This window comes from Boleophthalmus pectinirostris, unplaced genomic scaffold (genome assembly GCF_026225935.1).
Source record: "Boleophthalmus pectinirostris isolate CB_2022bp ecotype Guang Dong unplaced genomic scaffold, ASM2622593v1 HiC_scaffold_22, whole genome shotgun sequence".
NCBI lineage: Eukaryota > Metazoa > Chordata > Actinopteri > Gobiiformes > Gobiidae > Boleophthalmus > Boleophthalmus pectinirostris.
Genome location: NW_026571190.1, coordinates 39,294,490 through 39,316,666, shown reverse-complemented (window position 1 = coordinate 39,316,666; position 22,177 = coordinate 39,294,490). Strand labels below are relative to the sequence as shown.

General features: G+C 40.7%; 1 protein-coding gene across 1 annotated transcript in view; it reads left to right on the top strand.

Moving 5' to 3' along the window:
- The window catches only part of lrba (LPS responsive beige-like anchor protein), a 702,007-nt gene that overhangs the window by 119,628 nt on the left and 560,202 nt on the right, over positions 1–22,177 (top strand). Inside the window, 5 exon segments of the mRNA XM_055158186.1 lie at positions 75–272; positions 6,393–6,526; positions 10,795–10,903; positions 18,138–18,290; positions 21,596–21,764. Coding sequence (XP_055014161.1) covers positions 75–272; positions 6,393–6,526; positions 10,795–10,903; positions 18,138–18,290; positions 21,596–21,764 — 763 coding nt within the window.

Genomic DNA, 22,177 nt, shown 5'->3' with positions numbered 1-22,177 from the left:
AAAAGGTCAAATATACATTGTTATGCGCCCATATTTCTAACATTCTTCTTCCTCTTCTTTTTCTCCACCTTCAGGGCACGTTCAAGCACAAAGCTGAGAGCGACCTGCTGTTTGCGGAGCACCACAAGACCCTTCTGTACGACGGGAAGCTCTCCTCGTGTATCGCCTTCAGCTACAACCCCAGAGCCACGGACGCACAGCTCTGCCTCGAGTCCTCGCCCAAAGAGAACGCCTCCATCTTCGTCCACTCTCCACACGCACTAATGCTACAGGTAACTACGCCTTTAACAGTCAATAAAACTGACTCTTATGAGCTTTAAGTCGCGTTATAATGTTGTTTCCTCCTCAAAAACAGACCTGGAGTTGTGTTTATTTCATTCACACATGTTCGAATAATACTTTATTATAAGTCTGTCTACATCTCCAAAGTTCGAGTGCTTCCATTCCGGGCTTTGAACAGCTGCCTCAGTAATTCGAATTTTCCCAAAAAATCTGGTCCATGTCTAATCCAATCAGCAAAAGTCCTGTAATCACGGTTCCGAATAGTTAAATGTCTTCTATGTCCTCCACGGTCTGGGGCAAACAGTTTCCTCCTGAACCTGCGTTCCTCGTCGAAAAAAAAAAATATCAAGGTTCAAGGTTCTTTTATTTTGTCGTTCAAACATGCGAGAGAAACACACGACAGAACGAAATGTGCTCCCCGAGGCCCAGTGATCCAGAAAGAGATGAAAACAATAATAAATAAGCAATATTAAAAAGTAAATACTAGTGATGGGCGAATGGAGCCTCGTGAAGCATTGACACCTCAGTCGCAATATTGTCTCAAATGTTTCGACGTGTCTGAGGTTTGGAGAAACACTGACCTCTAGTGGACAAATTTAACCCATGGCACACAGGTGTCTCGACACTGATGAAGTATTGTTAGTGTAAGAAAATACTTGTGTGCAGAGCAACACTGTACCTAACAACAACAATAATAATGATGATTTAAAATAATATGTAAAGAGAAACAGAAATAGCAGCTGTAAATAAGAAAATAGGTGTGACCTTGTTTGGTGGAATTAGATCAAAGTGATCCCAAACCATGGATCCTTTTTTTCCACTTGTAGACGCCATCGAAAATGAAACAAATGCCAAAAGTCGCCAAAATCACCACTAACATCACACAATACTCCTCACTACCCAACATGTTTAAGAAATATTGGTGCATCTTTTATACTGTAGCAGTTTAGCGTTCGTCAAACCATGGAAGTGCACTGAACACTCTGAACCAATCACAGAGCGGAACATTCGCTGAGCCAATGAAACGCGTCGATACACTGAAACGATTGACACACAGAGTGAAGCAGTAGGAGGAGGGACCGACACTTCCACACTTTGGTCACGTGAGCGGCTGCTGCGAGACGAGCTCCGAGGCAGTGATTCTGAACAATTTGTTTCAGAAAGAACGAGACGAGCTCCGGAGCTCCGACTCATTTGCCCGTCACTATTAAATACATCAAAACAACATCGTTTAGCAGTTCCAATAAACAAGAACAAGTAAAAAACGTGGCAAGAGAGAGAGGCAGTCCAAGCAGGAAGTCTGTGTGCACTGTTCAAAAGTCTGACAGCCTCAGGGAAGAAGCTCAACTTCAGCTGAGATGTTCTGGCTTTAATGCTCCTCAGTCTCCTCCCAGAGGCAGAGGAACAAGCAGGTGGTGGGAGGAGTGTGAAGGGTCCATGATCCTGGAGGCCCCTCGTCTACAACGCTCCTCATAAATGTCACTGATGGGTGTAAGGCAAGGCAAATTTATTTGTACAGCACAATTCGTACACAAAGTAATTCAAAGTGCTTTACAGAATAAGAAATACATTAAAATCATAATAAAAACAAATCAAAACATAAATAATAATTAACTACATCCATTATAATGTTCAAAAACTAGGCAACTACACCCAGGCTGGATTTGAGGCGGTGCATGAGCAATTAGCAGCAACTTTCTCAAAATCGTATCGCATTAGATATGCTCCTCGCTGAGAAATCTGTGTGTGAGATTTTTGGTGACCAGTGCTGCACCTTCATCCCTAACAACACTGCATCTGATGGTAGCTTGACTAGGACCATTGAAGGCCTACGGACCCTTAACAAGCGCCTTAAAGAGCAGTCTGGTGTTGACCAGTCCATGTGGGATGACTGGATGGATGTATTTGGAAAATACAAGTCCATTGTCTCCTCTGCGCTGATCTCTGTAGCCATGTTTGCCGCCCTATTGACATTGTGTGGATGTTGTTGTATTCCCTGTATTCGAGAATTACTTAATAAACTGATCACCACTGCAATTGCCCCATATCCTGACGATAAGGCAGTGCAAGCACATTTGTTGGCTGGTGATGATTCATACAGTGGGGACTCCTCCTCCTTGACTCTCTCACTTCTATTTAATCATGACGCAGAAATACACGACTAAAATAACATTACCTCCGAGTGTAAATATATAATTGCTCGACTATGAAATCATAACTGAAAATCGAAAGAAGTAGTTATGAATTGATTCTTCTTTAGCAAATATGGGATAATAAAATTATTCTGACAATCATAAAGATTAAAATTAAAATTTAAAAAGAGAGACATAAGTTAGAGAGAAGAGTGCGGAGTGAAAACCTTTCAGTTATTTGCACAGTTAAACAGAAATGTTTTGAGTCTGGATTTAAACAGCGTCACAGAAGAGTCTGTCTCACATGTTCAGACTGTTCCAGGTTTTAGCTGCATGAACCTGAAACTCTGACTCCCCTTGTTTAGTCGTGACTCTGGGCACCAGCAGGAGGTTGGTCCCTGAGCTCCTCAGAGTGTGAGATGTTCATATGACACTAACATGTCACAGATGGACTTTGGTGCTCGGCCATGGAGACACTTGTACAAGCAGAGCTGCTTTAAAGTCTCTGAGCCACAGGAGCCAGTGCAGAGACCTGAGACCAGGACTTATGTGCTCGTACTTCCTAGTTCGAGTCAGGACCCGAGCTGCAGCGTTCTGGATGTTCTGGATGTTCTGGATGTTCTGGATGTTCTGGATGTTCTGGATGTTCTGGATGTTCTGCAGCGTCTCACAGCTCGTTTGGAGAGACCAGTGAGCAGAACATTACAGTATCTAACCTACTGGAGACAAACGCATGGATAAGTTTCTCCAAGTCTGATTTAGACAGTAAACCTTTGATTTTTACTATGTTTTTTAGATGGTAAAAGGCTGCAGATGTTATTGATTTGATGTGGCTGTTAAAGTTCAAGTCTGAGTCCATTATTACCCCGAGATTTCTTGCCTGATTTGAAGGTTTTAGTCACATCCAGTGATCAGATATCAAGTGCGTCGAGAGTCCAACTTATCAAATCGATAGTTAATTTAGGTTCGGAAGAGCAGAGCAGAGAGTCTCTCAAAAGTTTAAAACTCTAGACACTAGAATAGATGAGACGAAGAAGCAAAGCGGGGAAGATAAGGGGCAGGAGAGTAAAGAAAAATCGTCCGGCCTCACCAAGAGCCAAAAGAGAAGCTCCAACTTGTGATGTCATGTGGTAATAAAACGAAGTGCTTCACTGTGTTTTTATTTATTTATTTTTTGTCACTTATTTTTATTGTACATTTTGAACACTGATATTGTAGGTCATGGTCAGTGTCAGGGTTTATTTCTATAGCACTATGCCCCGAAGTACTTAACAAAACCGATAAAATGTAAACAAGGTTAAGAACACAAATAAAAACTATAGAAAATCAACTTGAATCAAAGGGTCATTGTGTAAGTTTTCTGGTGGAGGGTTTGTTAAATGCTTTTTCTCCATGGAGACGTTGTTGCTTTGTCTGGAATGTTTCACGGCGTGGCATTAAACCTTTCTATCTTCACGGAAACCAAACCAGACCAAGTTACAGGTCAGATCTGTGGAGAGGCGACTCTGCTCGCAGTCAGAACGTTTGTTTTTCTATGTATTTCTGAGCTATAAAACCACCTGTAATTCAATAAGTGTAAAGTAGAAGTGTTTAATGCCATACTGTGGGACATTCCAGGCAGAGCAACGACATCTCCATAGAAACAAACCAACCGAAAAGTCACACAATGCACCTTTAAAAGCCAGTGTAAAACAATATAACAATAGAACAATATAAAAACAAAACGGAACAAAAACAAGTACCGTCGGCAAGGAAAGGTACTAAACTTCATTACCACATTTAGAACATTTACCCCCGTTTTGCGTAATAAATAATAATCAGCCTGAAGCCTCCACTGTGTTTTTAAACTCCATAAACCTTCACTAGAATCATCTGGTTAATTTCAGCTCTTGGAATTGCCGATCTCTACTGAACTAAAGCTAAAAAAAAGGTCTGTTTTTGAGGAGGGAACAGCATTATAACATGACTGAAAGCTCACAAGAGTCTATTTTGTGTAATATAAGACCTTTAATGTGGTAAATGTTGAAACTGCCTCCACACATAATGAAACAAACTACTCTGAAATGTGTTTTTTGTAATTGGGATAATGAACACAGAGGTGCAAAAAGGTTTGAGCTGAACGGACTAATGCGCCACAGCTGCTGGAATTAGAATTTCAGAATGAGTTTGTTTGTTTATTTGCATATTTTCAAGGTATAGGTAACTGCAAAAAGGTGTGACACAAAAAGTACAAACAAATAAAGTTCAAAATCGCTGGTTAGATGAACAGCAAAAACTTTATTGCTTATAATGATGTGATTTCTGTTCAGGAGTCATCCGAGTTTCAGAAAACCTCGATTAGAACGCTGCATTAGGTTTTAGCGTCCAAAAGATGATTTAGGAAGAAATTTGGAAGAAAAAGGAGATGTTTTAGAGGTTGCTCAAGCTGTGTGAAGTTTCTGCATGAAGTTTTGAAGCTCCTGCAGATGATTTGGTTTTCCTTAAAAATTTAAAGCAGGTTTAACATCTTTCAGTCGAAATCTTTGGTACTTGAGTGAAGAAATGTTTGGATTGACATTGTTCGACTCCAGTGTGACTGAAGAACAGAAGAAGCTGATGGAAAAGGAAGGTTCAGAGGTTCCACCAAAGCGACGTGACGCCCTTAATCCAGCAGATTATGAAGGGAAGCAGATCAGGGAATTTGTCTCCACCAGCACCATGTGTTTCTTTGAGGCTCTTGATTTGGTGGCTGTGTTCAAGTCAGTGTGGAGATGATTTTGAGTTTGACAGTTACCAGTCATTTTTCTTTGAGTTATGGGTGGGATCATATCACGACATCTGCTGGGCCTTCGCAAATTCCCTGTGAGGGTAAATATAAGCGAGACTGCAGCGTCAAAAACGCTCTGGACGCCAGGGGCGTTTGAAAGGAGGAGAAGAAAGAGAAAGACCCGAGAACCAGAGCTTGGGGCCTGTGGAGCTCAGAGCCCGCGGAGGCTCGAAGCTCGCAGGCAGGGCCGAGCTCGAGGCCCGTGGCCGGGCTGGAGCTCGGTGCCCGCAGATCCATCCATCTGTTGTTGTTAAACAGCAGCTAATGATTATTAAACACATACATAAAGTAAGTGAATGTGTGATTCGCTTCATTTAGTTTTTTTAAATAAATGATGTCATGATAGCAGCACTTGGTCCTGGTGAAGGTCCAGGGTCCAGGTCCACGGTTCACCACTGGGTTTTAGGATATTTCTTATAGGCAATTTTCAAGTGTCTTGAGCAAACTCTAAAATATTAATTTGTATAAAATTTTCACTCAAATATTTTGGCCAGATATGAAACCAAATGCAGGTTTCTAAATTAGAGAATCTAAAAAATAAAATAAAATTGGACCACCCTAGTATCTATGTGTGTGTTTATGTGTTTATGTCTTGTGTTTGTCTTGTGTGTGTTTGTGTATTGGTCTGTTTGTGTCGTGTTTGTGTGTTGTTTGTGTTCAGGACGTGAAGGCCGTGGTGACTCACTCGGTGCAGAGTGTCTTGTGTGTGTGTTGTGTTGTGTTTGTATGTTGCGTGTTGATCTGTTGTGTTATGTTGTGTTGTGTGTTGTGTTGTGTTTGTATGTTGTGTGATGATCTGTTTGTGTGTTGTGTGTGTGTTTTGTGTTGATCTGTTTGTGTTGTGTTTGTGTGTTCAGGACGTGAAGGCCGTGGTGACTCACTCGGTGCAGAGTGTCTTGTGTGTGTGTTGTGTTTGTATGTTGTGTGTTGATCTGTTTGTGTTATGTTGTGTGTTTGTGTGTTGTGTGTGTGTTTGTGTGTTGATCTCTGTGTGTGTTGTGTTTGTGTTCAGGACGTGAAGGCCGTGGTGACTCACTCGGTGCAGAGTGTCTGTGTGTGTGTTGTGTTTGTGTTTGTATGTTGTGTGTTGATCTGTTTGTGTTATGTTGTGTGTGTTTGTGTGTTGTGTGTGTGTTTGTGTTGATCTGTTTGTGTGTTGTGTTTGTGTTCAGGACGTGAAGGCCGTGGTGACTCACTCGGTGCAGAGTGGGATTCACTCGATTGGAGGAGTGCAGGTCCTGTTCCCTCTGTTTGCACAACTCGACTTTCACCAACCGGGCACTAACCAACTGGACACATCTGTGTGGTAAACAAACACACACACACACACACACACACACACACACACACACACACACACACACACACACACACACTATATAAATATACAGCAAATACACAAAATATTTACTAGAGTTATTTAACTTTTTTTTCTCTTTTCTACATAATTCCATAGATCTGGCTTCATATATTTGCTCTTTTCTACACTGCGAAAAGAAATATCTAATGACTTAAATTAAGAACATTTTACTTTATTTGAGTCGATTCAACTTGACAAGTAAAATGCGAACGATTGTTGTTTTTATTTTAAGTGTAGCAAGATGCATTTTCATAAAGTCTTGTTCCACTGGTCGATCATTTTACTTGTCAAGTGAATTTTACTCAAATCATGATAAAACTTCCTTAATTCAAGTCGTCTTAACGTGGCTAGATTTAGTTTTTTGCGGCGCGTGTGTGTATAAAAAGTGTAAAGTAGTAAACATAAAGAAAGGCTGAATGAGGAGGTGTGTCCAGACCTTTGACAGGTTGTGTACTTTTGTGGTCTGGTTTAGTTTGTGTAACATCGTCACCGCAGAAGTGTAAATAGACGACCTGGTTCTATAACAAGGTCACACCGTTTTACTCTTCTCAGTGTTTTTCCTTTTTGCACTAAACTATATTTTCAAATGTATTTTTTAATATTTTATTTTAAGTTGATTTTTATATGATACTTTTGACCCTGTGTATGTACAGATAAAGATGCACTATGTAAGTTTTCGTTTGGGGGTTCGTCATCTGTTTGTTTCTGTGGATATGTCATCGCTCTGTCTGGAATGTTCCACAGTGTGACATTAAACGGCTCCTAAGGGTGTAACTGTTCACAAAAATCACAGTTCGGTACATAACTCGGTTGTGGTTCGGTTCATTTTCCGTACAGTTTGGGAACAAAATCCAAAATCATTTGCTTGTTGTTTATTTGTGTTTTTATTGAACCAACAATTCGTTTTAACATTATACAAACGGAAAAATAAAATAAATGCAAAGTGCTGCTTGGTAATACTAATAAGTTAAATAAATATATTCTCAAATAAAAAAGAAATGTATGAAATATTATAAAATTATTTTAAAAAATATATAAATTCCTTGTAAACAGAACTTTTCAAGGCCAAGGAAGTTATTTGTAGAGCAGAATTCGTACACAAAGTAATTCAAAGTGCTTTACAGAATAAGAAAAAATTTAAATCACAATAAAACTAATCAAAACATAAATAATCATCATAAAATTAAAAAGAGAGAGACATTAATCACATAAATTAGAGAGAAGAGTGCGGAATGAAAACCTTTCAGTCAGACGCAGCTGAACAGAACCGTTTTGTGTTTAGATTTAAACAGCGTCACAGAAGAGTCTGTCTCACACTGTTCCAGGTTTTAGCTGCATGAACCTGAAACTCTGACTCCCCTTGTTTAGTCGTGACTCTGGGCACCAGCAGGAGTTGGTCCCTGAGCTCCTCAGAGTGTGAGATGTTCATATGACACTAACATGTCACAGATGGACTTTGGTGATCGAACATGGAGACACTTGTACAAGCAGAGCTGCTTTAAAGTCTCTGAGCCACAGGAAAGTAACTAACACTAACACTAACAGTTCCAGCATGAAGTTTTACTCAATCTTCATATTTTTGGCCAAAAAAACCCAACTTGTCCGTATTGTCTGTAGTAAGAGCAGATCTGCTGCAGTTACAACGTCCCCAGCGGCTGAAAATCCACTTTCACTCAGGACAGAGGTCGTGGGTTTGGGGTGGAGAGGGAAGAGATTCTGTCCTGGCGAAAGACGAGAGCGAGAACCAGCAACGACAGTAGTTTTGGGAGAATTCACGTGGTTCGGAGTAGGGACGGGCATTCGATGAAATTTTCATAATGATCGTCGGAAGAATTAACGATCGATTATCGATTAATCATTAACGTTTTTATATTAAAATGATCATCATTATTATTACTATCTGCTACTAATCTGCATAAATAAATTCAACTTTACGACATATAAACCGTAACGACTCTAGAGCCACATCAGCCCGTTTGACATTATAATGTGTTTAATTCAGTTTTGTTCAAATCTCACAGAAACAGAACTTAAAACCACATCACTAATTTGCATAAACTAAGTGAAGATAAAACTCCAGCTCTTGTGTCGCTGATGTGGTTCAATTTCTGTCGGATTAAAAGACATGACTCAGGTGAATACAGGTCAGTGTGACCAGATTTGTGTTTGTCAAAACCAGGACAGCGTACGGGGGGAGGGGGGCGGGGCCTCGTCATCCACATTGAGCGACTCTCACCTGGCAAAACTTTTTCCCACTGGACACAGAAACATATGTGCTGCTTTATACACTGTGCACATGGACTCACACACTTGTCCCGAACGCAACGGAAAGTGTGGAATTTCTTGTACAAATCATCGTTAAATCCACATTTGTGCTTCGGTTCGTTACAGACTGACCCACTGTTTGTGTCTCGCTCCTTCTGATGCAGAGACACATGTACACACCTGTTTGGTCACAGCAACCTACATTCAGTTTGTCGATTAAAATGAACGTAATCGATGAAATTCTTAATGATCAATTATCGATTAATTGACTAATCATGCCCATCCCTAGTTCGGAGTCAAGACGGGGGACAGCTGTTGTTAAGACGGCCGCTCAAACTATAAAGCGCTGTGGGAAACACTGACACTCCAAACACGGACGACTTTCCTCATGAATATTAAAGAGCCGAGTCTCCGTGGTAGCTGCTCATGTAGTGGCGGAATGAAAACACACACAAATTTTACAAATTCACTCATGCTGAACAGTTTCAGTCCGGGACTTTCCAAAACGATTCAGCACAAATACATGAACCGTTACACAGATCTACTTTACATTTATTCAATTACAAGTGGTTTTAAAGCTCAAAAATGCCTCAAGAAACAGACATTCTGACGGTGAGCGGGATCGCCTCTCCACAGATCTGACCTGACCTGACCTGAACTTGGTCTGGTTTGGTCTCCATGGAGATAGAGAGTGTTGGGGAGTAACAGATTACATGTACCAGAGTTATGTAATCAGAGTACAAATGATGAGTAACTGTATTCAGTTACAGTTACTGTTTCAGTGAGTGGGAATTGGATTACAGTTACTTTGTTGAAATAAATGGATTACACAGACGGATTTTCCTGTTTTCATATTTTGAGCTAAACCAGGACTAAAACCAGGACCAGGACTAAAAACCAGGACTAAAACCAGACTAAACCAGGACGACTACTAAACCAGGACTAAAAACCAGGACTAAAACCAGAACTAAACCAGGACTAAACCAGGACTAAAACCAGGACTAAACCAGACTACTAAACCAGGACTAAAACCAGGACTAAACTAAACCAGGACTAAACCAGGACTAAACCAAACTAAACCAGGACTAAACCAGGACTAAACAGGACTAAACCAGGACTAAACCAGGACTAAACCAAAACAAAACAGGACTAAACCAGGACTAAAATCAGGACTAAATCAGACTAAAACCACTAAAACCAGGACTAAAACCAGACTAAACCAGGACTAAAACAGGACTAAACCAGGACTAAAACCAGGACTAAAACCAGGACTAAACCAGAACTAAACCAGGACTAAACCAAGACAAAAAAACAGGACTAAACCAGGACTAAAATCAGGACTAAATCAGGACTAAAACCATGTCTAAAACCAGGACTAAAACCAGAACTAAACCAGGACTAAACCAGGACTAAACCAGGACTAAACCAGGACTAACCAGGACTAACCAGGACTAAAAGCAGGACTAAACCAGGACTAAAACCAGGACTAAAACCAGGACTAAATCAGGACTAAATCCAGGACAATATCAAGTAATCCAAAGTATTCAGATTACATTACTCACTTTAAGTAATTTAATGGATTATGTTTCAAACTACATTTTGGTGTATGTAATCTGTAATCTGTAGGGGATTACATTTTAAAAGTCACCTTCCCGACACTGGAGATAGAACGGTTTAATGCCATACTGTGAAACATTCCGGACAAAACGAGAGAAAAGCGTTTGACACAAATAAGTAAAATGTGATCTTTCGGTTTCATATATTAGACTTGCATTTTCAAATCTTAACGTGGAGCTGGTCTGCGCGAGCGTGACGTCCTCGAGATGACGCAGCAGAGTCCGGCGCCCCGTCCACCGTCGCTCGGTCAGAGTGCATTGTGGGACGTGCCCTTCGCGGACGGATGGGAGGGGCCGACACTCGCGTTCATCTGCTGTGCTTTTGTTTTTCAGTTGCACCCTGCTGTCCTTCGTCATGGAGCTGCTGAAGAACTCGGTGGCCATGCAGGAGCAGGTGCTGGCGTGCAAGGGCTTCCTGGTGATCGGGTACAGTCTGGAGAAGGTGAGAAAGACGCACGGATTCGGCCGGAAAAGAGCTGTTATCTAATACTAAAAGAAGAAACATACACAAGTCCTGATGTGACGAGTGTTGACATAATACTAAAAACTCTTACCGTAATTTCCAGACTATTGAGCGCACCTGAGTATAAGCTGCATCAACTAAATTTTAAAAGAAAAAAAAAAGAAAAAATGTTACATATATAGGCCACATTTGTCTATAATCCGCAGGTGTCCACGTCGTAACTTTTGATATTTACCATATTTTCCGCACTATCCAGAGCGCCCCATACGCGAATCCACGAATTCAGTAAACGACGAAGCCGCAGCGCACGCAAACACACACCCACAGACACACTCGTCACTCCACGCCGACGAGGAACGGAGGAACGTACCGAAAAAGCGAGCGCAACGTGCCGCTTCTAGACACGACTGAACAATTGAGTCATCGCGACCGATCCGTTGGTCCCGGACAGCACCTCCCTACACGCCACAACTGAACAAAGCCCAGAGTCACCGTGAACGAACAAACAAACAAAACCACTCACCCATCACACTGTTGGGTTTCCTTTAAAGTCCCACGTGGTTTATTTGTGAAAAAAGTTCGAAAATAGACCATTTAATGACAGTGCGTCTTATAATCCAGAGCGACTAATAGCCTGGAAAATACAGTACTTGACCAATCAGAGCGGAGCCGGAGCGATTAACGATTATAAAGCGTTTTTTTAAGACAACTGAAGGATTTTAAGCTTAGGAAAAGTTTATGATCTAAAAATAGGTAAAAATCGTCACAAAATCGGACATTTTTGAAAGTTGTAGGTGCCCTGTCAGACGAACATGAGCAGTTTGTGATTACATTGATTAATATGAGAAAAATCCTGTCTCGGCCCAGGAGATTTTTTTCATTTTGTCACTACGTCAAGTGGAGGCAGCTACAAACAGAAACACCCCCCAGTTATTTATTTTAATAGAGCTATGAAGCCGCAGGGTTCAAAGTGTGAGAAAGACGTTGAGGCTTATAGTCCGGAAATTATGGTATTTTGATTTTAAATGCTAATACTAAACACTCAATGCTGATCACGATTGCACAATGACTATTAAAATACACTTTCTTTAAATAATAGAGTGTCATTTTCAACATTAAAGGGCCCCATATTACACCATTTTCTGATCTGTTACCATAATATCTGTTAAATAATACTACTTTCTTTTCTATTCCCATTATATCTGTGTAATCCCTTATATTTAATACTTTATTTTATACTTTATACTTGTTCTGATACAGCTCAAGATCATTCTAAATCTTCAGGAAAGGTTCATTTCTATCCTGTGAATGGGATTTAAAAAAAAATAGTATCTAGTTTTTAGTTTTAGTGTCAATTAGTGTCTGATTTTTTATCATTTTGACAAACAAGATCTGACCTAAAAGCCTATATATTTTCTATCATCACAGTTATAATGCAGTCAGTTTTTTTTTTTTCTGTTGCCAGTGAAACAAATATTAGGAAAATGCATCTCCCCAAAAATGGTGACTTCTATTCTAATCTTAATTTCACAGTTTGTAAATTCACAAAATCCGTCTGACGAACAGGTAAAGTGCAAAGTGAGAAGGATGCATGCAACTGTTGATTCAACTGTTGATAAAAACGGATTTAAAGCAACACTGTGGAGGAGTGGAGGTGATACTCGACAGCGACAGTATTCTGGAGGTGTTATTCATGTTTGCCGGTTCAAGGTCCAAAGTCCTTTATTTGTTATTCATTTGTCAGATTTGTTCCTCGAGGCCCAGTGATTAAACGAGATAAGAACGATCATTAAACGTGAGCAATATTAAAAAGTACAGTTGGACGGAATTTTCAGCAGATACTGTAGTACCATAGTCATAAAAAGTCTGAAAACTCAATAAAAAACACAAATTGGATTTAAAGAACACATTTTCTGGAGCCTGGGATCAGTGGTGGAGTCAGCAGTTTGGGGGCACTAGACGAACTTGAGTTTGGGGCCCTCACTATAATGTACTATTTTTGTTTTATTTAGTTTTTTTAGGTCGCGCACATTAACGCGTTAATTTTGCGTTAACTAATTCATTCATTAACTCTTTCCCCCCTGGACGCCGACTAGGAACAACCCATACATGTGTTACTAGTTCTACCCATAGAGCATAACTGCATAAAAGAAAACAGACTTCCACGAGTGATTATAAATGATTTTTACACTTATGAACTTAATTGTAACACAGACATATTTGTATCTCTGGAAACCTTAGACTCTGAACTCTTCATTTATGGATGTTTAAATGTGATTCAACTCATTTATAGGTGTATAACAGCTCACTGAAAATGAGAGTTTACCTGGTCAGGTGCAAACTCGAAAACAAAAAACTACATTCAGCATCTGATATCTGCATGTTCTGAGTACTATATTCATAAAAAAATAAAAAAAATATACTTTGTCAAAGTATTTAAACAGATTTCATATCACCAGATACAGTATAGCCAAGTGTGCACCTGTTTTTACCTGTTGTTCACCTGTGTGCACCTAATTAATTTTTTTCCATTTAACTTATTCAACTAATTTAGCTTATTATAATATAATAATATAATAATTAAACTCTTCCCCGTCAGTGGGTGTCCAGTATTTGTCATCTTGTTTATTTTCTCGAGTGCAGAGCTCCACATGAGCGCTTTTTTCTGTAGCGATTCTGTTATACATCGCATCTTGGAAAAAAAGACTGAAAGAAATATTTTAATCAGCGACTGGCGTGTTTCGTGTTGGTTTTTTCCGGAAACATCGTCACTATTTCGATTAACTTGAAAAAATCTGCGAAAACATATCCTTGAATCCTATTGGTCAGTCTAGTGTGGGTTGTAGTGTGGCCCCACCTATCGCAGTCTCTGTTTAAATGTGAAAAACCGAGCCTGTTTCTAAAGGTCGTCAAATCTCGTCTTTAGTGATACAGCGGAGGAGTCAAAAGTCGTCATTAAGGAAACAGGGGGGTCGTCAAATGTCGTCTTCATGGGGGAAAGAGTTAACGCCGACAGTTATTTTAAAGCTGTTAACGCAGTTTTTATTGTTTATTTATTTTTTTATTGTAAACGTCTGTTGTTCACAGGCTTTTATTTTGAAAAAGTCCACCGCGAGAGTTTCTTTAAGTTTGACGTCTTTTCTTTACACTTTTTTTCACTTTTTTTCTGACCACATGAGATGCAGCGTGTCCGAGCCTCCGTGGGCAGCAGGCGCCGCCTCGTGTGTCTTTCTCTTTGTTCTCCTTCTTCCAGACGCACCTGAGGCGTCCAAATAGAGGTGTCCAGTGCGGTTTTCGTCGCTGCGGTCTCACTTACATTATGCTCTTAGTATTCGCCCTAAGATGATGTGTTATGATCCCGCCCATAACTCGATGAAATCTGATTGGCTAAGACAACTGTCAATCTCAAACTCATCCCCACACTGACTTGCACGAGTCTTTGTTCCAGCCACCGAAGGTCCTGCAGGTGTTTGTTTAGTTCAGCGCTGCAGGAGGAGTCACTGATTTACCCAGATACAACTGGAAGAAAAACTGTGATTGGTCCATTTCCATTCCATTATTTTAACCCTTTGTTTTCCAAGAAATATTAGTCCAAGTTTAAAACAATGATCTAGAAATTATTACTCGTGTTGTGTTTATTACTCAATGAATAAAAAATATTGAAAAAATATATTAATACAAAAATTAATTCAGTATTTTTTATTGAGCCTTCAGAACACCTTGAAGGTTCTGAGGTTCCGTCTGAAAGAAATGCTGTTTGCACAAAAAATTTATGGCTCTTTAATTTAAACCAGGATTAAACCAGGTCTAAAACCAGGTCTAAACCAGGTCTAAACCAGGTCTAAAACCAGGTCTAAACCAGGTCTAAACCAGGACTAAACCAGGACTAAAACCAGGTCTAAAACCAGGTCTAAAACCAGGTCTAAAACCAGGTCTAAAACCAGGACTAAAACCAGGACTAAAACCAGGACTAAAACCAGGACTAAAACCAGGTCTAAACCAGGAGGTCTAAACCAGGTCTAAACCAGGTCTAAACCATGTCTCAAACAGGATTTAACAGGACTAAATCATGTTGTGTGGACGTGTCTCTTCCTTTTCTATCAATAATATTTTTAATTTGGTTCAGTAAAATCTGGGCTTTTTATTTTCTTTTATCAGACAAAACTTCTTATGTGAAGATTTCCTCGTCTTTGCTTCTCTACAGCAAATCAAGTAATCCAAAGTAATCAGATTACATTACTCACTTTAAGTAATTTAATGGATTACGTTACAAACTACATTTTAGGGTATGTAATCTGTAATCTGTAGGGGATTACATTTTAAGTAAACTTCCCAACACTGGTTAAATCCTTACAGAAGTAAAATACCTCCTCTTTACTTCAGCTGAGTGAAGTTTTCTCGTACACAGTGTTGCTTTAAAAATGAAATGACAAATAATACACTGCACAGGTCTGAATATTTAGTCCTAAACATAAAAAAAAAATAAAATAAAAAAATACACTTGTTATATTTTGGAGTTTGATTTAAGCTGCAGCGTCACACCTCTAAATGGACTTGATCGTAAAGCTGCATTGTGTAAATTTTCTGGTGGAGCGTCCGTCAAGTGCTTTTCTCCATGGAGATGTGATTGTGTCTGGAATGTTTCACAGTCGCCACGTTTACATGAGAGTTTTAAGTCTGAATAAAAATAAATTCTGCTTTAAAAAGACCATGTAAATCAGACATGTCAAACTCAGGCCCGAGGTCCAAATTTGGCCCATGATATCATTATATTTGGCCCATGAGGATCACATCAAATATGTATTAAAGCTGCTCGCCGACTTACAGATAGACTATAGAGACATTATTTATTTAATTATTTTTTATTATTTTATATTTTGTTTGTTCTGGATTCAATGTTTAAGCAAAACTATTATTAAATATTTATTTTAATAAGAAAAGGTTTAACTTTATATATCTCAAAAGAAGAAAAAACATGCAAATTTTTCAGTAAATATTTAGTTTAGCCCATAACTTAGTCACAGTTTTTAATTTTGGCCTCTGTGAATTTGAGTTTGACACCCCTAAACCAGGTCTAAACCAGGTCTAAACCAGGTCTAGGTCTAAACCTAAAAGGTGTAAACCAGATCTAAACTAGATCTAAACCAGGTCTAAAACCAGGTCTAAACTAGGTCTAAACAGGTCTAAACCAGGTTCTAAACTAGGATCTAAAAGGTCTAAACCAGGTCTAAACCAGGTCTAAACCAGGTCTAAAACCAGGTCTAAACTAGGATCTAAACTAGGATCTAAACCAGGTTCTAAACTAGGTCTAAAACTAGGTCTAAACTACCAGGTCTAAACCAGGTCTCAGGTCTAAACGTCTAAAACTAGGTCTAAACCAGGTCTAAACCAGGTCTAAAAAAACTAGGTCTAAACTAGGTCTAAACCAGGTCTAAACCAGGTCTAAACCAGGTCTAAACCAGGTCTAAACATCATGTAAACGTGGCCAGTGTGACATTAAACCTTTTTTATCTTCATGGAGACTAAACCAGACCAAGTTACAGGTCAGATCTGTGGGGAGGCGACCCCGGCTCGCAGTCAGAATGTCTGTTTTTCTCTGTATTTTTGAGCTATAAAACCACTTCTAATTAAATAAATGTAAGGTTTATTTGTTTAATGTCAATGTGACGGACGTCCAACCAGAAAAGTTACGCAGTGCACCTTTAAATATGAAAAAAAAAATCAACTTCCACGTCATTACGCTTTGAGCACTCGCAGTTTTAATGACGAAACGCACGAGAGAATCATGCAAATGTGATTCAAAACACACGACCGGTCAAAAGTTTGGACACACGCTCTTTACTCTGGGCTTTTTTTCTTTTTGTTTACAACTTTCTACATCCAAAAAAAGTGAAATAAAATCAACAATTTTTTATATTCAGATCCTCAAAGCGTCCACCTTTTGCTTTGTCGACGCCGTTAGAAAACCTTGGCCTTTTCACTTCAGGGTCAAGAAACGACAAAAGTGCAAAGCAAAGTGCGGCCGGTTTTATTTGTTCTAAAATCTTAAAACAAGATTTTATATTTTTTGTTTGTTACGTTCCATATTTTGTGTTGGTTTGTTCGTAGTTTTGATGCTCCAGTGAGAATCTCCAGGGAAATTAAGACCAAACTGAAATTAGAAAGTGTGTCCAAACTTTTTGACTGGTAGTAAAAGTACTTCTTTATACTTAACATGACTTTTAATAACTTTTTACGTCCTCTGCTCCCTCTCTTCTCTTTTTTCCTCTCCTTTTTCTTCCTCTGCCCTTTCTTCTTTCTCCCTCTCTCCTCTTTCCTCCACTGCACCCTCTTTGTTCCTCTGCCCTCTCTTCTCCTCTCTCATCCCTCCTCCTCTCCTCCTTTCTCCTCTGCCCTCTCACCTCTTTCTTCCTCCTCTCTCCTCTTTCTTCTTCTTTCTTTCTCTGCCCCTCTCTCCTCCTCTCCTCCTCCTTCTCCTCCTCTCTCCTCTCTCCTCCCTCTCTCCTCCTCTCCTCTTCTCCTCTCCTCCTCTGCCCTCTGTTCTCCTCTCCTCCTCTGTCCTTCTCTCTCCTCCTCTCCTCCTCTCTCCTCCTCTGCCCTCGCTCCTCTCTCCTCCTCTCCTCCTCTCTACTTCTCTGTCCTCCGCTCCCCCTCTCTTCCTCCTTCTCCTCTCTCCTCCTCTGTCCTCTCTCCTCTTTCTTCCTCTCTCCTTTTTCTACCTCTCTCCTCCTCTCCTCCTTTCTCCTCCTCCTCTGCCCTCTGACCTTTTTCTTTCTCCTCTTCCTCTTTCTTCCTCTCACCCTCTCTCTCCTCCTCTCCTCCCTCCTCTCTCTCCTCTCTCTCCTCTCTCCTCTCTCTCCTCTCTCCTCTCCTCCTCTCTCCTCCTCCTCCTCTCCTCCTCCTCTCCTCCTCCTCCTCTCCTCCTCTCTCCTCCTCTCCTCTCCTCCTCTCTCCTCTCCTCCTCTCCTCCTCTCCTCTCCTCTCCTCTCTCTCCTCTCCTCCTCTCTCCTCCTCTCTCTCTCCTCTCTCCTCTCTCCTCCTCCTCCTCTCCTCCTCTCCTCCTCTCCTCCTCTCCTCTCTCTCCTCTCTCTCCTCTCTCCTCCTCTCTCCTGTCCTCCTCCTCTCTTCCTCTCTTCCTCTCCTCCTCCTCTCTCCTCTCCTCCTCTCCTCCTCTCCTCCTCTCCTCCTCTCCTCCTCTCTTCCTCCTGGTCAGTCGTCGAAGCTCCACGTGACTCGTCAGGTCCTGGACATCGTCTTGGCGTTTTCTCGGTACTTGAGTAATTTACCCAACGGCATCTTGCTGCTCAAACAACTGTGTGACCACATCATGTTCAACCCGACCATCTGGATCCACGCGCCCTCCAAGGTAACACACACACACACACACACATACACACACACATACACACACACACACACACACACACACACACACACACACACACACACACACACACACACACACACACACACACACACACACACACACACACACACACACACATACACACACACACACACACACACACACACACACACACACACACACCTGGCTGGCGCGGACAGGGAACAGGGCTGGACTAACCTTTAAAGGCTGATGTGTGCATTTATCACAGTTTTTTTTGTGTGTTTTTAAACTAAAAATATCCTGTGTTGCACTTGGGGTGAAGCTGCTTTGTGAAAGGGTAAAACATGTTTGAAAAGAGGATTTTAAGACCCCGTTTACACTAAAACAAATCACAGTATCACCGTATTGGAAACGATCTGCGTCCAGACACGTCGCTTCTGTGTCCACAATCCTTCCCTATCCACACAGCTTTGAGCACATTTGTTTACATTTTACAGAAAAGAAACGTAAAACCGCATGACTCATTTGCATAAACTAAAAGCTCAAAAATGCAGTTCGGCTTCTGTCAGACTAAAGGCTCAGTTTATTATGACCTCGTTTTACACTAAAACGGATCCGCGTATCACCGTATCGGAAACGATCTGCGTCCAGACACGTCGTTTCTGTGTCCGCAATCGAAGCGTTCCCCGTCCACACAGAAACGCGAAACCGCCTGAAACGCTCCTCACGTGATCGGCTGGTGTCACGTCTTCACGATGTCCCGACGTCACGTGAGCAGTAAAAACAACGAAGTCAGAAGTTGCAGCAGCTGATTTTGAGCCGAGGGAGATGGCGAGTGTAAAAACAGTCTTTTCGTGGACCGACGACGAGGTTAATTTCTTACTTAGCGTAAGACTGGATTTTAAGACGAGCACGACAGCGCAGAGTGAGGACTGGCTTGTTTTTGTGTCCGCAAGTCTTCTCTGTCCACACAACTTTGAGCACATTTGTTTACGTTTTACAGAAATGAAACTTAAAACCACATGGCTCATTTGCATAAACTAAGCTCTCAAAAAAAACCAACAGCTCTTTCCTTGTGCGCTGATGCGGTTCAACTTTTGTCAGACTAAAGGACACAGTGACTCAGTGGAATATGAGTGTTCTTTCTGTGACAGAGGGGTGTTCTGCTGATGGTGAGTCTGTTCTGTGTTTCTTTCGTGTTGGAGATGGTTCATGTTAAACTTTTCAGAGATTATACGTCTGCAGGTCAAACGCACAGACACACGTTTATATGAATGGACAGATATTCTAGCCCAGGGGTGTCAAACTCATTTTGGTCCGGGGGCCATATCCAACCTACTTTGATCTCAAAGGGGCCGGATCAGAAAAGTCATGTCATATAAACCCCAAAAATAACAATAAGTTGAAATATTTGTGCAGAGAAACACAAATCTATTACAGAAATCTTTTTTAATTGATGAACTCTTTCTTTTACACAATATTATAATATTATGAACAACCTGAAACTTTAAGAAAAATACAATTTCAACACAATGTTTTAACATGAACTTGCCTGTAAACAGGAATAAGTCCATTTTTGTTGTAAAATTCTGCACTCGGCTTCCACTTTTCTCATGTTGGACATTTTTCTGATGAGGGTGTCACGGTCAACAGTCAAAACGATCGTCCTTTAAGAGCGTTTGGAAAGAGACAAGTCTTCATTTGTGCTGCTCTGGTGGGAGGGGCCACGTACAGAGACGCTGGAGACGCTGCTGTGATAAACACCACAGAAAATTAACAAGATTTTAATAGAAAATATAATTACAACACCTTTAATCTGGCCCTCAGCTGACTTTCTACTAAAATAGAAAGTCAGCTGAGGGCCAGATTAAAGGTCTCGGAGGGCCGGATCTGGCCCCCGGGCCTTATGTTTGACACGTGGTCTAGCCTCTTAACATTTTGGCGGTGAATTACGTCGCGGTGCACAGATCTACATCAGAGTATCAGTGTTTTCAGGCGTCCACACGGTGCCGGATCAGATCTGTACGAACAAGAATTCGTGGGAGCTGGAGGCACCAGATCGTTCCGTCTCTGGAGCAGTTTTGAATCGGATTAGTGTGAACGAACACTGCATCCACAACGAAAACGACTCGAATACAAACTAATGTGGACGGGGCCTAAGTCTGTTTATTGACTGAAATGTTGCGCAGTGAAGCTCTAAGAAGACACGACTGTGATGTAATACAGCTGTGTAATTATCTGAATCACAGTTGTGTTTTCAGTTATTGCTCAACTTTGTTACAAAACTGTGTCATTAACGAGGGCGTATTATGGATATTTATACCATGTTATGTTGTTTCCTCGTCAAAAACCGGCGAGGAGATTTTAGATCCATCCATGCATGTTAAAGTAATTTAGTGATCTCTCCTGGGCCCTATTCAAACCCTCTTTACAGTCAGATGTAAGATTCTGTACGAGGCTCCGCCCACATAAATATACAAAAACATGATACAAAACTGCAGAGGTGGGTTGTTTTGCAAGTCTCAAGTCTTTGACCTCAAGTCCGAGTCAAGTCCCAAGTCAAAAACAGGCAAGTCCAAGTCGAGTCTCGAGTCACTGGCCCATAAATCCAAGTCAAAGTAACTTAGATTTTTGCAATTTATATTAATTTTAAATTAAATTGTACTTTAAAAAGTGATAGTTTATTTATATTTGAGTATTTATAGACTATATAAGAAGTTGTAGAAATTTAAATCTTTCCTTTTTAAATGTTTTGACAAGATCTTAGTGTGAATCATTATAGTCAGAATAGAAAGAATTCAGTTTTAAAAGTGCTGCTCAAGTCACAGGCCTCAAGTCCGAGTCGAGTCCCAAGTCTTAGTCCATTTTATCAAGTCAAGTCTCAAGTTCTAAAAACAGTGACTCTGCAAAACTGCACACAACAACTTCACAAACCTGATGCGATGTGCAGCAGTTTCATGAGTGGGACACATGCAGATTGTGTTGTGTCAGTGCTCTGAAGGGGGAGTGGCTTACTGCAGAGAGCAAAGGGAGGGGAGACTCGAAACTGAAGGTGAAACTTATTAAACGTGTTTGTGGTGGATTTTCAAATTAATAAAAGGTAACATGTTGATTTAAGTTAGCAGTTAATAAACGTAAAATACACCGTCTTTAGAAATAGAATTAAATCTTCTGTTCTGAAACTTTCTCAACATATTAATGCAACTAATTCGGTAGTTAGAAAAAAAATATAAAAATAAATAAATGACTGTGATTGCTGTAACTGAGCAGCCCTGTGACTATAAAAGTTTTAAGTAATTTCTTCTCCTCCTCCTCCTCCTCAGGTGCAGTTGACCCTGTACACGTACCTGGCGACGGAGTTCGTCAGCACAGTGACCATCTACAACGCCATCCGCAGGGTGGGCACGGTACTGCAGGTGATGCACACGCTCAAGTACTACTACTGGGTCGTCAACCCGCAGGACCGGAGCGGAGTCCTGCCCAAGGGAACAGGTCAGTGCGCACGACAGAAACAACAGAGGTCTGTGCAGTGGACATTTTACTTCTCAACTTTCTGACTGAGGTTATGTTCAGACTCCAGGGCTTAATGCTCACTTCAGATTTTTTTGTGAAATCAGATTTTTTGCGAGGTCGTTCACATTTCCAATTACTGTATTTTACGGACGATTAGTCGCTCTGGATTATAAGACGCAAGATAATTGAACAAAATTTTACTGAAAACATAAAATTACACATGATCCATCCAAGCTTGTCTTCTTCTATTTTTAAAACATTTCACAGCCGCTTTAACTCTGCAATGCCTCTTTTATATTTTCTTTCCAAACTCATTCACTCCGTTCATTTTGTTCGGCCCAAACTTTGCCAAAGAGTGTAGTGAGTCAAGATGGTCATCTGCTCTGAGCGTC